The 16095-nt window shown below is 43.8% G+C and overlaps 1 protein-coding gene across 3 annotated transcripts in view; it reads right to left on the reverse strand.

The window, feature by feature from the left end:
• Positions 1-3180: 3180 nt before the first annotated feature.
• Positions 3181-16095, reverse strand: part of LOC120989131 (transducin-like enhancer protein 4) — a 113111-nt gene continuing 100196 nt past the window's right edge. For all 3 annotated transcript variants that reach the window (XM_040417049.1, XM_040417048.1, XM_040417047.1), the window contains 4 exons: positions 15861-16011; positions 15120-15196; positions 13923-14413; positions 3181-3937 (listed from right to left, as the gene is read on the reverse strand). In XM_040417049.1, coding sequence (XP_040272983.1) covers positions 14306-14413; positions 15120-15196; positions 15861-16011 — 336 coding nt within the window. In that variant the 3' untranslated portion in view covers positions 3181-3937; positions 13923-14305. The remainder of the gene's footprint in view (positions 3938-13922; positions 14414-15119; positions 15197-15860; positions 16012-16095) is intronic.

Genomic DNA, 16095 nt, shown 5'->3' on the forward strand with positions numbered 1-16095 from the left:
ATGGATGTGTGAATGGACCCTAAATGTGAGGTAAATTAGTTTCCAATGTAGTATTAATAACTAAACAATTACATATTGCATTGTCTACTTACCACCAGGACAACAGGATGATCTGGTCTCTGGCTGCAGTCTGGCTCTTGGTCTGGCTCTGGAGACTCCCTTGTCACTCTCTTCTCCCCCCTCCTCCCTTGTCACTCTGCCCCCCCTCCCTTGTCACTCTCCCCCCCTCCCTCCCTTGTCACTCTCTTCTCCCCCCCTTGTCACTCTCTTCGACCCCCCCTCCCTCCCTTGTCACTCTCTTCTCCCCCCCTTGTCACTCTCTTCTCCCCCCCTCCCTTGTCACTCTCTTCTCCCCCCCTCCCTTGTCACTCTCTTCTCCCCCCCTCCCTTGTCACTCTCTTCTCCCCCCCTCCCTTGTCACTCTCTTCTCCCCCCCTTGTCACTCTCTTCTCCCCCCCTTGTCACTCTCTTCTCCCCCCTCCCTCCCTTGTCACTCTCTTCTCCCCCCCTTGTCACTCTCTTCTCCCCCCCTTGTCACTCTCTTCTCCCCCCCTCCCTCCCTTGTCACTCTCTTCTCCCCCCCTCCCTCCCTTGTCACTCTCTTCTCCCCCCCTCCCTCCCTTGTCACTCTCTTCTCCCCCCCTCCCTCCCTTGTCACTCTCTTCTCCCCCCTCCCTCCCTCGTCACTCTCTTCTCCCCCCTCCCTCCCTTGTCACTCCCCCCCCTATTTGTCACTCTCCCCCCCCCTCCTTGTCACTCTCATTCTACCCCCCCTGTCACTCTCATTCTACCCCCCTCCCTTGTCACTCTCATTCTACCCCCCCTTGTCACTCTCATTTTACACCCCCCCTCCTCCCTTGTCATTCTCATTTTACCCCCCCCCCTTGTCACTCTCATTTTGCACCCCCCTTGTCACTCATTTTACATCCCCCCTTGTCACTCTCATTTTACACCCCCCCCTTGTCACTCTCATTTTACACTCCCCCCCCCCCCTTGTCACTCTCATTTTGCACCCCCCCTTGTCACTCTCATTTTACACCCCCCCCTTGTTACTGTCATTTTATTTTACACCCCCCCCCCTTGTCACTCTCATTTTACACTCCCCCCCCCTTGTCACTCTCATTTTGCACCCCCCCTTGTCACTCTCATTTTACCCCCCCCCCTTGTCACTCATTTTGCACCCCCCCCCCTTGTCACTCATTTTGCACCCCCCCTGTTCACTGTCATTTTACACCCCCCCTTGTCACTCTCATTTTACACTCCCCCCCCCTTGTCACTCTCATTTTACACCCCCCCCCTTGTCTGTCATTTTGCACCCCCCCCTTGTCACTCTCATTTTGCACCCCCCCCCCTTGTCACTCTCATTTTGCACCCCCCCTTGTCACTGTCATTTTACACCCCCCCCCCCCTTGTCACTCTCATTTTGCACCCCCCCTTGTCACTCTCATTTTACCCCCTCCCTTGTCACCTCTAGTGTAGCGTGGCCGAGCTCTGTCCGGTCCGCGGTACAGGAGCATTTGTTTCTTGTACCCGGCCGGACTGACAGGAAGTGCACACTTAGTGTGCACTTCCTGTCAGTCCGGCCGGGTACAGGAAACAAAAGCTCCTGTACCGCGGACCGGACAGAGCTCGGCCACGCTACATTAACAACAGCAGTAGCACAGGGCAGACACAGCAGGCTGCGCAGCACTGAGCCGGAGATTCTTTAGAGCGGCAAGCGCTCAGGAGGCGCAGCATGAGGGGCGCCGCTGGCCGGCCAACGGAACTTATATTACCAACTTTTTTTTTTTTTTACACCGCAAAAGGGCGCCCCCTGCTAGATGGCGCCCTAGGCGACTGCCTAAGTCGCCTTACTGGTGGCGCCGGCCCTGGCAACAGGTATCGCTAGAAAAGCAGTCTGCTTTTTACTCTAAGGATCGGGTATGGACAGCCGCTGGTTGCTGTTTTAAACAGCAGGCACCCAGGACTAATGTTACTGCCAGTCGCAGACTTTAAACCCTTAAAATGCTGTGGTCAAATGTGCATCAGTCTTTCCTCCTGAATGACAAGAGGCTGCTGCACATTAGTTCCTATGGAGCCCCTGCCTGTGGCAGGACTTAATAGGAATACAGTGTGTTTCATACACTACAATGCAAAAAAAAAAGTGTGGGAAAGTGTAAAACAAAAGTAAAAAAAATAAATTATATATATATATATATATATATATACATACATACATACACATACATCACCCCCCTTTCCCCAAAATGTAAATCGAAATATTTAAACAATAAAATAGTCTGACAGATGCTCTTTTACAGAGGACCTGTCACTTCCTCAAAGAATTGCAACTGGCTACGTAACTTTGCAACCATATCTTTCAAGATTCCAGCAGTGTCAGTCACGGAAGATCTAGCAGCTCTAAGAGGACACGACAGGGCCTTTTAAAAAGGCCATTTTACATGGGCTGAGGGTAGGCTGAATGAATGTTGATGAGAGCCCTCGTTCACAATCACTTCCCATTGTAAAGAGGACAGCAATCAGCAGACAAATAAGCAAATGCTCCTGTTGGCTGATGGAGAATTTTTATGCTCACATAAAATTCTCAAAGACCAGAGGCACTTCTACCGGTGTGAACATGGGATGTACTGTCGACTGTATGATCGCTCATCTCCCTTTCAGATTGCATCACCTGCTGGAAAGGCCATTTTCAAATGAACACCAATCGACAAGTTATATTGTTGACTGGCCCTCTTTTAGGGTCATATGTCGGCCAATATAAAAGGGAGATAGCACAATTATACAGAGTGAAAAATAAAAGCCCTTTACCATGAACGAAAAATCTGCATAATATGATAACAGCATTATGGTATCAGATGAAGCGAGCAGATTCCGTTTCTTGTTGACGTATGCCTTCTGTCACACAATGTTTTTAGCTACTTCAACAATTTAGGATGATTGGGTTTTGCAGTGTCCAGATGGATTCTAATGATGTAGCCTAATTAAAAAATTAGGACCAAAATTTCCCCGGGAGAAGATCCAGATAACGTCAAAGGAAAAATGTGCAATTAGTAGAGGATTTATGGGGGAATCTTCCAATGCTGCTAAATATCCAAAAGTCCCTGTGTAATAACCAGCTGATGGGGGGTTTATATATGGAATAATGTTTGTTAACAAGGAACATTCATGAAAATATAGAAGTTACTTAAGTTTAATGCTTAAAAGTCTGAATGCACAAACAATCTAGTATTATATATATATTTATATACTTATGGTCAACAATGTCATAATTCTGTACAATGACACAATTTAGTATCAAAATCTTTCTACACTGTAGATTATTACGAAACTGTTAATGACATCAAACACTGTGTACTTAAAACACCATTTTTTTGCTACCACATTTTGCAACTTTAGTAAAACAATCCGACTTTTCAGTATTGATTCTTCTCTAGTAGGAAATTAAGTATTTTCTACGTATACAATAAGATTTATCTACAACGTCCTTTTGATTTTGATCCATAGCAGCAAAGGCACTGTACATCAGCAGATCCACAGACTTTAAGAAATTTAAAGCATTTAAAAAAAAAAAAAAAGTTAAAAATACAAAAGAATCACATATTAATCAAACAGCAAGAATGACATAAAAAGGTTGAAAGTATTGTCAGAGGCATGGCGGCTCAGTTTGCCTCCAGTTTGGGATGCTCAGAAAAGAGAAGTCCTGAAGTGAAGGTCTTCTCTGCGTAGAGGTTACATTCGTTTGTATCGCCTTGTATGTCACCAGTTGTTGGTTGCCGTGAAGCAGATAATGAGAATGATCCCTTTGGGTTTTCTGTGGCACATCTCATTCGGTGAACCAGCATTGACAGAATACAAGTTAATTCCTGTGTAAACTGTGCATTTCATATGCGTTCAGGAGTTAAAGGCTGAATTCATTTGGGTGAAGTCTGGACTTTGTCTAAAAAAAAATAATGCAAAATTGATTAGTTTTTTTACTTGATAGTTTCTCACTACACAGATGCAACAATAATCACTTTGTATAATCACATAATCTGTTTTAAAGGGGTTCTGCAGTTTTTTTTTATACTGATTATCTATCCTCTGGCTAGATCATCAGCATCTGATCAGCAAGGGTCTGACACCCGGGACCCCTGCCGATCAGCTGTTTGTGAAGGCAGTGGCGCTGGCAGTAGTGTCGCGGCCTCCTCGCTGTTTACCGCAAGCCCAAGAATCCACTTATCCTCACTGTTAGATTGACCGCATTAACATAAATGTAAAATTATCTTAACCTATTTAAGGCTTCATTCAAATCACCGTTCAGCCTTTCCGTTCTCCTGCCCTGTTTAGGGGCAGGAAAACGGAAAGGACGGATTCGGCACATAACTGAGCCGAACGGGGCCCAAGGGCTCAGAAGAAGATTTTGAAGTTGAGACAAAAGTTGTGCACGCAGGACTTTGATCTCCGCTTCAAAAATCTTCTTTCTTCTGAGCGGGAATCTAACAGACCCCATTATATTCTATGGGGCTCAGTTATGTGCCGAATCAGTCCTTTCCGTTTTCCTGCTCTTAAATGGGGCAGGAGAACGGAAAGGCTGAACGGTGATGTGAACGAAGCCTAAGTGAAAATCGTCAGGTTCTAATCCAACAAGATGAACAACTGGTTACAGTATATATACACTATAGAGTATGTATGTTCTATATGCATTATCGAGGCCCAGATCTCGGAAGCAAGTGGGGGGAATAGGAAAAACTCAGTACAGCAGAAGGAATTTCTGCAAGTACTTGGTTTAAATGTATTAAACATGGTGAAAGGTCCTCTTTAAAAGTGATAGGACTTTGTTGACCAATCCTGAGGATAGGTCATCAGTATCTAATGAGTGGAGGTTTGACTCCTGGAACACCCACTGATCAGCTGTTGGAAAAGGGCTGTAGAAGTCAAAGGAGTGCTGCTGCTTGTTCCTTAACGTCACATCAATTGGTCACACTGTCTTTCTGCAGCTCAGGCTCATTCAAGTAAATGGGATTGGGATGGAATACTAAGCAAAGCTACCTGGAATACAATGAAGCTCTTGGTATACAACAAGGCCTGAGGACTCATCCAAGCCCTGTGACCCCTTCAAACAGCTGATTGGAGGTCTAACTCTCAGCAACTTTGACAGAGATCGGATATGAATGACCTATCCTGAGGATAGGTCTTCAATAGTTAAAGGCATTCTCCAGCACTTCCATACCGATATCCTATATTGGCCTATTTTAAGGATAGGTCAATATAGGATAAGCAGGAGTCTGACAGCAGTTTATTTCTGATGCCTGGTTTCAGCACTGGAACCATGGGGGTGCCAGGAGTCAGACACCCACCAATCGGATATTGATGACCTATTCAAAAGGAAAATGTTTTTCCACAAAACCCTTTAAATCTTGGATAGCCCCTATAAAAAGTGTTTAGTTCAAACAAATGGTAATGATGATGAAAGACTGAGGGCTATGGATCGTTGTATGATAATACCTAGATAGAATTCATCCCCAGATAGTTAGGGTAATGCTGAAAAGTTTTGACACCGGCTAAAAATTATTACACATTATGGAGCAGGGGTGTGGAAATCCTATCGCCCGACGCCCAGGACATGCAGTTCCGGGCGCCGGGCAGGTAGTTTGTCCAGTTCATGAACGAATCGTTCTTTTGAATCAATTAATTTCACTGAACCGGAGGAGTCGATTCACCTGACTGAGCTGATCCGTGTGAAACAGCTCAGTCAGATAGCAGAGCAGAGAGATGCTGGCAGCAGGGAGGGAGGAGTGTTATCTGATCCTAGAGTGGAAGCCAGCCCCTCCCCTCCCTGCAACCAATCAGAGCTGAGGCACAAGCACTGGCTTTATTTACATGCGACCTCCTAACACGTGTTGAGACATTGAAGCCTTTTATTTACAAATGGCCAGTTATGACCAATAGAGTCTCTTGATTGACACGTGTTATTATATATTTTTTTTTATATAAAATTTAACATTTATTGGTTTCATTAAAATTGTATCCTAGAACTACCACTATTAAAATTATCAGCCTTGTTGCACTGCCTATATTGTCTCAGTATATATGCTGTGAGGTGGGCAGGGACTATTGCTGCTGCTGCCTGGTTCACTCCTTTATATCTGCATATCGTTATGCTCAGTTTAGTGTGCTCTGTTATTGTCAGAGCGTTGCCTACAGAACAGTACTACCTGCTCTTGCCTCACTAATCGCTTATAAATAGTGGTTCCACTATTGAGACTGCAGTGCTTATGCTGGCTAAAATTTACAAAGATCACAAACTGCCCCCCGACATGTTTCGCCAAACACTTGGCGTCTTCAGGGGAATGGGCAGTGATCTGTTGAGGGGGTGGAGCCAGGCTTTTAAAACCTCTCTGCGTACGTCTTTGCTCTTGCCGGCTAATCTGTGTCCTTGTTGTTACTCTGTTTCCTACCTGTCCAATCCATGTTTGTCTCTTTGGAATCGGATATTCTGTAGTACCTCCCATCCTTCAGGTTGATCAATGTCCGCTAGCCACGTCACCTTCACCTGTGATGCGCGTCAGGATTGCAGGTTGTATGTGCGCATGTGTCGGCACTTATATCCTCGCTGCGATCTATCTTTGCTTGTGCGCATGCGTCTACTGTTAAGCTCTCATCTCGCGATCCATTAAATGGATATGCGCCGCGATCCGATTTTTCTTTGCGCATGCGTCCACCTCACAGCATATATACTGAGACAATATAGGCAGTGCAAGAAGGCTGATAATTTTAATAGTGGTAGTTCTAGGATACAATTTTAATGAAACCAATAAATGTTAAATTTTATATAAAAAAAAATATAACAACACGTGTCAATCAAGAGACTCTATTGGCACAAGCACTGGGTCACACACAGTACAGGGAGTTGTACACCGAGTCTAAGAATCAAATGATCCTACTTAGGGTCCATTCACACATCTGTGTGTGTTTTGCGGATCCACAAAACACGGACAGCAGCAATGTGCGTTCAGCATTTTGTGGAACACACATTGCCGGAACTAAGAGAATATGCCTATTCTTGTCCGCTATTGCAGACAAGAATAGGACATGTTCTATTTTTTTTCAGGATCGGAATTGCGGACCCGGAAGTGCGCGGCATAGAAATGTATGGGTCCGCAATTCCGTTCTGCAAAATGCGGAATGGAATTGCGGATGTGTGAATGGACCCTCCGTTATAGACTCATTCGATTTTTTGAGCTAAAAGAATTGTGTGTCACTAGAATACACCGAGTCTAATCACCAGGTTGCAACAGTATAAAGCCCTTTAAGTGCCCTCCATACAATAGAACGCCTCCGAAGTGCCCCCTACTCAGTATAATGCCCAAATCAGTGCCCTCAGCTTCCCCTTCCTGTTCTAGTCGTCAGTCAGGTCACCACTGATGTAACACTTATTACCCATCTGGCTCCTGAGCTTCGGTTCACTTGCTTGTCAGCCCGAGTCATCCGAGAGCGATCAACTGTACATGCGCATTGCGCACCACCTGAGCTTTGGTTCACTTGCTTGTCAGCCGACTCAGCAAGTGAACTGAAGATACGATTCATGAATCTGTTCTTTTAAATGAACGGATTCATGTAAAAGATCCGAACTTCCCATCTCTACGGGCAGGTAGCAGGGCTGAGATGGCTTTGTTTACCGGAGCAGTGGACCGGCGACAAGCTAGGGGCGTGGAGCGGCGGTGACCGAGCAGTGACGCAGCCACGGTGACAGAGTGGGGGGAAGGGGGGGGGGGGGGAGAGAAGAAATGACAGAGCTGGAGGGGTGGAGCAATAAAAAGTTCTGTCACGTCTCCGGCTCGGGGGGAGGAGCAGTGACAGAGCAGATACAGAGCCAGGGGCATTGATAGAACTCAACTCTGCCAGCATCCCTCAGAGGACCCCCTTTCTGCAGGTGTTGTCAAACTGGGAAGGTGAGGGGGGTCCTTTCCATGCCGCAGCAGCAGCTAATTTGCCTAAACCACCTAGAGGTACGGGTAGTAATGTGCTAAGAGCAAGAGTGTGCGCTAAACTAATTGCTGTGATCACATTAAGGCCTCGTTCACACCAGGCAGTGCGTTCCGGCCTGATTCTGTCCAGGATGCACTGCATTGCGGCCGGCTAACTATATTGTGGGGCAGGAGGGGGCGTAGTGGTCTGTTGAAGTGATTAGCACAATGACCATGCCCAACGGCTGCACAGGATCGCAAGTCACATTATGCCTGCGGTCCAGTCCAAACAAAATGCTGCAAGAAGCATTTTGACTGGACCTCAGGCATAATTCTACCTTGCGATCCCGTGCATCCGATCGGCTGCGGCTGTGGCTACGGTGCCATTCACGTCAATGGATCGTCACGCCCCCTCCTGCCCGACAACATAGTGAGCCGGCCGCGATGTAGTGCATTCTGGACAGAATCATCTGGTGTGAACGAGGACTAAACGTAGAGTCATTTCACACCACAAAAACCCTGCATAAGGAAGCGTGGTTGGTGCACTGAAATATGGTTTTGATTTAAAATTATTTTTTGTATCAGGACAAGTAGATGGTCATGAGGGACAAGTAGATCGAGCCCCCGCTTTAGTCCTTCACTTTCCACACCCCTGTGGAGGCTGTAAATTTACATAAGTATAGCCCAGCGACGTGCCTCCCTTGTTGTGGAAGTACAGCAAAGCACAATAACAATCTGACAAGCATGGCTGAAATGTGGCCTTTGTGCAATAGCCGCCCCGACTGGGCCTCTAATCCTCGGTAATAACTAGTAAGAAAATATTTCATCACAGCGGTGGTTTCTCCAACTGCAGAGTGAAAGGGCCAGAGGGGAATTTGCGGTAGTTAGCTGGGAGGAAGAAGGTCACAAGTTGGAACTACTGTCTGCTACAAATATAATCCCTTTATTTTACTGTACAACTAAACATTTTGGATGGTCAGAACCGTTTAATCATGATTTTGATACTTCTCCCTTCTTCTCTTTCTAGCTGACGTGTGAAACAACAAGGTTTCTATTCAATGCTTTAATAGCAGTCACTTGAAAGTGGAAATAAAGAACAGAGAGACTCCAATGCGGATGTGCCATACCACAAAATACCATATGTTCTTTGGTTTATTAAAGGGGATTTACAGCACTTTAATACTGACGACCCAATCTTAGGATAGGCCATCAATATCTTATCGGCAGGGGTCCTACACAATAAAGGGCATCTGTCAGCAGATTTACACCTATGAAACTGGCTGATCTGTTGCATGTGCGCTTGGCAGGTGAAGTCCTCTGCGTTGGTCCTCCCATATCCATGTGCCCACATTGCTGATGTTTTAGTATATGCAAATGAGCCTCTAGGAGCAACGGGGGTGTTACTGTTACACCTAGAGTCTCTGCTCTCTATGGAACTGCCACGCTCTCTGAACTTTGATAGGGCCAGGCAGTAAAAACATCATCACTTCTGGCCTTGTCAATCAAAGCGCAGAGGTTCACAGCAGTCGCAGAGAGAGCAGAGCCTTTAGGGTAATTGCAATGTCCCCGTTGCTCCTATTTGCATATATTACAACTTAATTTTTCTCAGTAATGCAGGCACATATGAAGATGGGACCAACACAGATGACTTCAGCTGCCAAGCGCATATGTAACAGGTCAGCCAGTGTCATAGGTACTAATCTGCCGACAGATGCCCTTTTTTGCAGTAGCTCTGGGGCTGAAAGTTAATGCTAGAATTACACTACTTAGTCCATTGTGCAGTGAGTAGGAGCAGTACTGTAGTAACCAACACAACAGATGGAGCCGATATTGATGGCCTATCGTCAAGACAGATAGAAAAGCACTGAAAAACCCCCTTTAAAATTCACATACTCCTTGTCCTTGCTTTATAGTTCTCTTAAGTTGTCTAACCACTTCTTTTAGGCTCTGTTCACATCTTGGTTTTGGTTACATCCAGTGTACGTACCAGGAAAGCTCACTGTGCATACAAACATATCCAAAGGCTCACATTCATCAGACTGAGGACTATGTTATGCCTGTACACTAGGCCACGGCACAAACCTTGTTTTGTGTAACATTGTGGCCAATGGGCGATGTAGGATTATAAAGTGGCATATATCACAGCCCTGAGTCGGAGGTATAAGTCAGGGATTACTCGCCAACGTACAGGACTGTCAGAAGGCTCAATTGCGATTTAAACAAAACCTTATCTCTTTGGGAAATCTTATCATTGATGATTTCTCAAATTGGTAAAAAGACCAAAAATGCAGATGCAAAGAGGGAGATCTGTCACGCAAGACTAAATGGCAGCTGCATTTTATATATATATAAAAAAAATAAAAATCTAAGCACTCTTTATACATTTTCAAAAGGCTCAATATCCAAGCAACATTTTAAGACTGTCAAAATGGTGGAGCTACTGTACAAAGTTCTAATACCACTTTGATGTTTCATTCCCTCTCATTTACCACTAATAAGCTTGGTGCCTTTTAAATAAATGAACAACTCTGAGCATCTGCTTCAATACAAAGCATGCATTTAATAAGCCAGCAAAAGACCATAAAACAGAAAACTAGTGACAGTAAAATGCTATACAGAGCTCTTGGACATGGATGCAGTGAGCACTGCTGTCTCAAGTATGGCGTGGGCCAAGTTAACGCCTCGGAAATTCATTTCAATCTTGGCGGAACACTTTAATCTTCACTATAGAAACTAGTGAAGACTAAAATGGAGATATTGCTCACCACAACAAACCGGATTATGGTGTTCCTTTTGGAAGCAGTAGAAGAGTCAACACGACGAATGTAACTGGGGTTTCATTTCCTATCGAGCACACTGAAATGTTGTGCACCAGGGAAGCACAGGTTATGCGCTGTGCTGCCTATCATCCCTAATACAATCTGCAGAACGTCCGAAAACCAAAATGGATTTTCCTCTAAATTCCTGCTCACTTTCATTGTACACTGCCCGTCCAAAAAAAAAAAAAAGTAGCCACCAAAAATATTGTGTTGGACCGCCTTTAGCTTTGATTACGGCACGCATTCGCTGTGGCATTGTTTCGATAAGCTTCTGCAATGTCACAAGATTTATTTCCATCCAGTGTTGCATTCATTTTCCACCAAGATCTTGCATTGATGATGGTAGAGTCTGACTGCTGCGCAAATTCTTCTGCAGCACATCCCAAAGATTCTCAATGGGGTTAAGGTCTGGACTCTGTGGTGGCCAATCCATGTGTGAAAATGATGTATCATGCTCCCTGAACCACTCCTTCACAATTTGAGCCTGATGAATCCTGGCATTGTCATCTTGGAATATGCCCGTGCCATCAGGAAAGAAAAAAATCCATTGATGGAATAACCTGGTCATTCAGTATGTTAAGGTAGTCAGCTGAGCTCATTCTTGGAGCACATACTGTTGCTGAAGCTAGATCTACCAATTGCCAGATCATAGCACTGCCCCCACAGGTTTGTACAGTAGGCACTAGGCATGATGGGTGAATCACTTCGTCTGCCTCTCTTCTTACCCTGATGCGTCTATCACTCTGGAACAGGGTAAATCTGTACTCAAGACCACATGACCTTCTTCCATTGCTCCAGAGTCTAATCTTTATGCTCCATAAAAAATTGAAGCCTTTTTCCTGGTTTGCCTCACTGATTAGTGGTTTTCTTACGGCTACACAGCTGTTCAGTCCCAATCCTTTGAGTTCCCTTTGCATTGTGCGTGTGGAAATGCTCTTACTTTCACTATTAAACATAGCCCTGAGTTCTGCTGTTTTTCTTCAATTTGATTTCAAACGTTGAAGTGATCGCCGATCACGATCATTCAGGATTTTTTCCCTGCCAGATTTCTTCCTCGAATACGATTGGTCCCCACTATCCTTCCAGTTTTTAATAATGCGTTAGACAGTTCTTAACCCAATTTTAGTAGTTTCTGCAATCTCCTTAGGCGTTTTCTTTGCTTGATGCATGCCAATGATTGACCCTTCTTAAACACACTAACATCTTTTCCACGACCACGAGATGTGTCTTTAGACATGGTTGTTTAAGAAATGAGAAGCAACTCATTGCACCAGTTGGGGTAAATAACTTATTGCCAGCTGAAAGATAATCGCCCATGCAGTCATTATCAAATAGGAGGCTCATAACTATTTGCTTAGTTAAATCCAGGTGGCGACTTTTTTTTTTGGACAGGCAGTGTATTATACTTTGCTGTGGCTTTTCACTAAGAAATCGGCACCAAACAAGCAAAGTGTAATCTGGACTGGGCTATTCTTTTGGATATGAGAATGAAAGAACATCAGGGTTTCTTATGTGTACCACTGCTTGCTGTGGTTTGGGAGGACACCTGGGGCTCAAGGACCAACCCGGCCATCATGTTAAAAGACTGTACATCCCTTATTGTGGACTTCCACCAGCTGCTCAGTGGTGGGCCGCATTCACAATAAAAAAAAAGAAACGGGAAGGGTCTTTCCGGCTGCCTGTTTGTCCTCTATGGCTGTCCTTCTCTGGAGACAGACATCATCCTAGATGAAACACAGTTGCAGGCCACTCACATGAGAAAGCTGGCAATGGAGGAGCTGGGGGTCTGCAACATCAAGTCAGTGGGGGCAACCCACTGTATATGGGGAGGTGCAGAAAGCATATATTCAAATGAGGAAATGGGGTAAAAACATGGTGCACTGTGTATATGTTGGTACGGACACAGTGTGCAAGGATGTATATGGGGGCATTGGAGGTATTAATAGTGATATATAGGGTGCTGCCAAGCATGGCAGAATTGCTGAGAATTTACATGTGGATGAGGTTTTCAAAACTGCACCTGCATGTAGACAAAAAATAAAATAAAAATATTGCACAAAAAAGGTATGGATTTTAATCAGGGATTCCACCCTCTTAGATGCATAGGTAACTACACGCAGGGCAAAAGGGGGTAGGGGAGCTAGATTACACATGTGTGTACAAGGAATGGGTAGATAAGCTTTCCCCATCAGCAATTGTAAATGGTAGAGATTTTAATATAGATAGAGTCATTGTAATCCTGTCTGTGAAGATAATGAGGGGATAGTGACATGGAAAATTGCTCATTAGTGAATAGGTGATTTTCTGATGACACATTCCCTTTAAATCAGTGGGCTGCATTTAGAAACAATTTGTACATTACCGGGTAACACATTTAAATACCCCAGTCTTACTAACAGTAATAGTAACATGAAAGATCAGGGATATTTGGTTCAGATTATCTAAGGTATTGTCAGGTAAAAAGGATTGGCTAAGAATATTACATTGTGTTGATTCCATGTAGCGTCAGGGGGCAAATGTAGTCAGCCCCCCATTAGGTTGTCACCTCTATGTCCCACCTTTCTGAATTAATTACATTTAAGGGACTTTTTCAGAAGTACATAAAAAACAAAAGTTAAGTACAATGTTCACAAGTAAAATAGGAAACCACTTTCAACTGAGCTTTTAATTTGTTTCATTTCCAAACTAAGAAATTGTGAAAAAAAAGTGTAACTGTCGTTTCTGTTTAAAGAGTCTTTGTAACAAAGCTGTAACTGAGCGTTACTAAGGACAGTCTGTCTTCAGTGCTTTTCGTGTAACACGTTGGATAGGCAGCGATAGGACACGTGTTCATAGTCAGGGACTGGAGGTCTCTATGTTACACACAAGAGTCTTCAGCGCTCAGTAGAACTGAAGACAGACTCTCCATAGCAATGCTGTTGGAGCTTCACTAAGAAGATTCTTTACACCCTGTTTTCTACTAGAAAGAAACAGCTTTCCTAAATAACGTATATTCCAAAACACCCCTGTCCGTAAACAATATTAAAAATAAACCGAAAATACAGTAACACAATAAGGTAAAACACTTTGGACATCCATTTAGAATTATTCATGCTGCAATTCAAATACATTGAAGCCACACTGGAAACACAGAGAACGGACTAAAAACAAACCTTACCTTCATTTCCATGGCCTGTGCAGACTACTTTTCTTGTCAGTTCGTTTTTTTAATATTTTTTTTTTTTACAAAGTCTTCTTTACACAAAATAAATATGTTACAGCTATAGTACACAATCCATGAACAAGTCTGAAGGATAAAAGAAGTTTACTTTTTTTGTGTGCGTCTTCTGCCTGCACATCAACTGAAGATTTGGTTTCGAGTTCCTAGTAAGCGTTTACAACAAAATGTAAAATGGGTGGGCGCATTTGGCAAAGAAAGAAAAACAACTTGCTGAGGTGGACGCGTCTGGTCCTTGGTTCCAGAAAGGAAGGAAGAAAGAAAAATAAAATTTACAGAAAAGTGCTACTAGTAGGCGTCTCATAGGCAGTTGGAGGTTGTCTCTAATAAATAACTTCATAGACTGTGGCCTTCTTGTCCCCTGATCCAGTGACAATGTATTTATCATCCACAGAGATGTCACAGCTCAGCACAGATGACGATTCTTTGGACTGTGGGAAAGAATAAACAATGAGAAATCTGGGGCTTCCAAGAAAAACAGAAGAAGAAAAAAAACATATGCAGATCCTTCTCTTCAGGTCATAACCAAGTGTTACGCCCGGTCTAATTACAGTAAAATTCCTTTAATTAGGGAATTAATCAGACCTGATGGGCAATGGATTATCAGCTAGCCACTGAAAAGTCAGCAAGGGTAGACACGTTTCAGGAGGATGTTAGATTAACATGCCATTATAACTAGAGATGAGCGAAGTTTGCAAATAAATTCGATTCGGCTGCCGCCCCAGTCATTGAACCCCTCAGATGCTGCATCCATTACTGATCGCGGCATCTGAGATAAAAAATTATGACTTTCAGGGGTTAAATCGGTAAAAACAAACCAATCACCTTATCCATTTGAACACAGAGGCCGCAGCGCCCATCTAGATTGAAGATTCCACGCGAAATCTTGCGCCGGCAAGGTGAACTCATTGCGCACAAGTTTTTGCGCGTGATCTTCAATCAAAATGGCCGTGAGGGCCTCTTTGCACTCAAATTGATAGAGTAGGATTTTTTTTTTTTTTACCGCCATGTCAATTCGTTACTAAAGACCATTTCTGATACGTTGATTTGCTCAACACTAATTAGAATCACTTCAAAATTAATACAGCACTCTCTGAAATGCAGAAAATGTAAGCTCTCTCTTATCGGGAAACTTACCTGGAATATACTGGCTCCATAAGGTGTTCTCCAAGCATTAAGTAGGTTGTCCTTTCCAGTGCTCACAAACCATTTCCCTGAAAGCAAAGCGTATATTACATTCAGTGATATAATAATCATGTGCATGCACCAATGTGACCTTCAGCCTACATGGATCGAAGGAAACTCATAGGAATCAGGCAGGGGGAAGATGGGTCACTGAACCCTGTAAAATTGCACTCCCTTCAAGTCAACGTGTTGGCTCGTGTCTAGGTTTGCCTACTTTATTAGGATCAACGACTATGTCCGGATTTATATTTTGTTGTATGAACAAGTAGCTGATAATCATTGATCTAATATAAGTGTAAAATAAGTAATGCAATGGTGTAATGTCTTCAAACGTATGGATAGAATATAATTTGGTCCCACAAGATGGCGTCTTGCATACCTCTAGATCTATTATACTGCTTCCTTTCCCATGTCTTCCAGCAACACCCTACTTAGACTATATATACACGTATAGATTAATATATACCCATAACCAGTATAGGCTTTATAGTTGTGTTAGCGAGGAGTTAAAAGGCCTTTTAAGTTAATTGTTGAGCAGTATTACAATGACCCATTGTACTCTACTTTATCCACTGTAATCCTCTGAAAAATTCATGAGCCAAAAATCAACCCTTTGGCATTAGTCCCCTAGACTGGGGAAGAGCGGCACATTTGAATGGAACCATTCCAAACGCAAAGATGGTATTGACTTACCACAATGGGCAAACTTTAGGGAGAGGACACAGCTTTCATGAAGATGCAGCTGGTATTTATCTGGCTTGGTGACATGTAAAACTTCGACATTGCTGTTCTCCATGCCCACGGCTAACCACTCACCAGTTGGACAATACCCCAACGAGAAGATCTGAGGAGATACGATTTCAAATTAATAAGCTCACTTGGTAGTCTGTCTACTCACTTTTACGGCACATGCCTCACAGGTTACTAA

Source organism: Bufo bufo, chromosome 2, assembly GCF_905171765.1.
Source record: "Bufo bufo chromosome 2, aBufBuf1.1, whole genome shotgun sequence".
Lineage (NCBI taxonomy): Eukaryota > Metazoa > Chordata > Amphibia > Anura > Bufonidae > Bufo > Bufo bufo.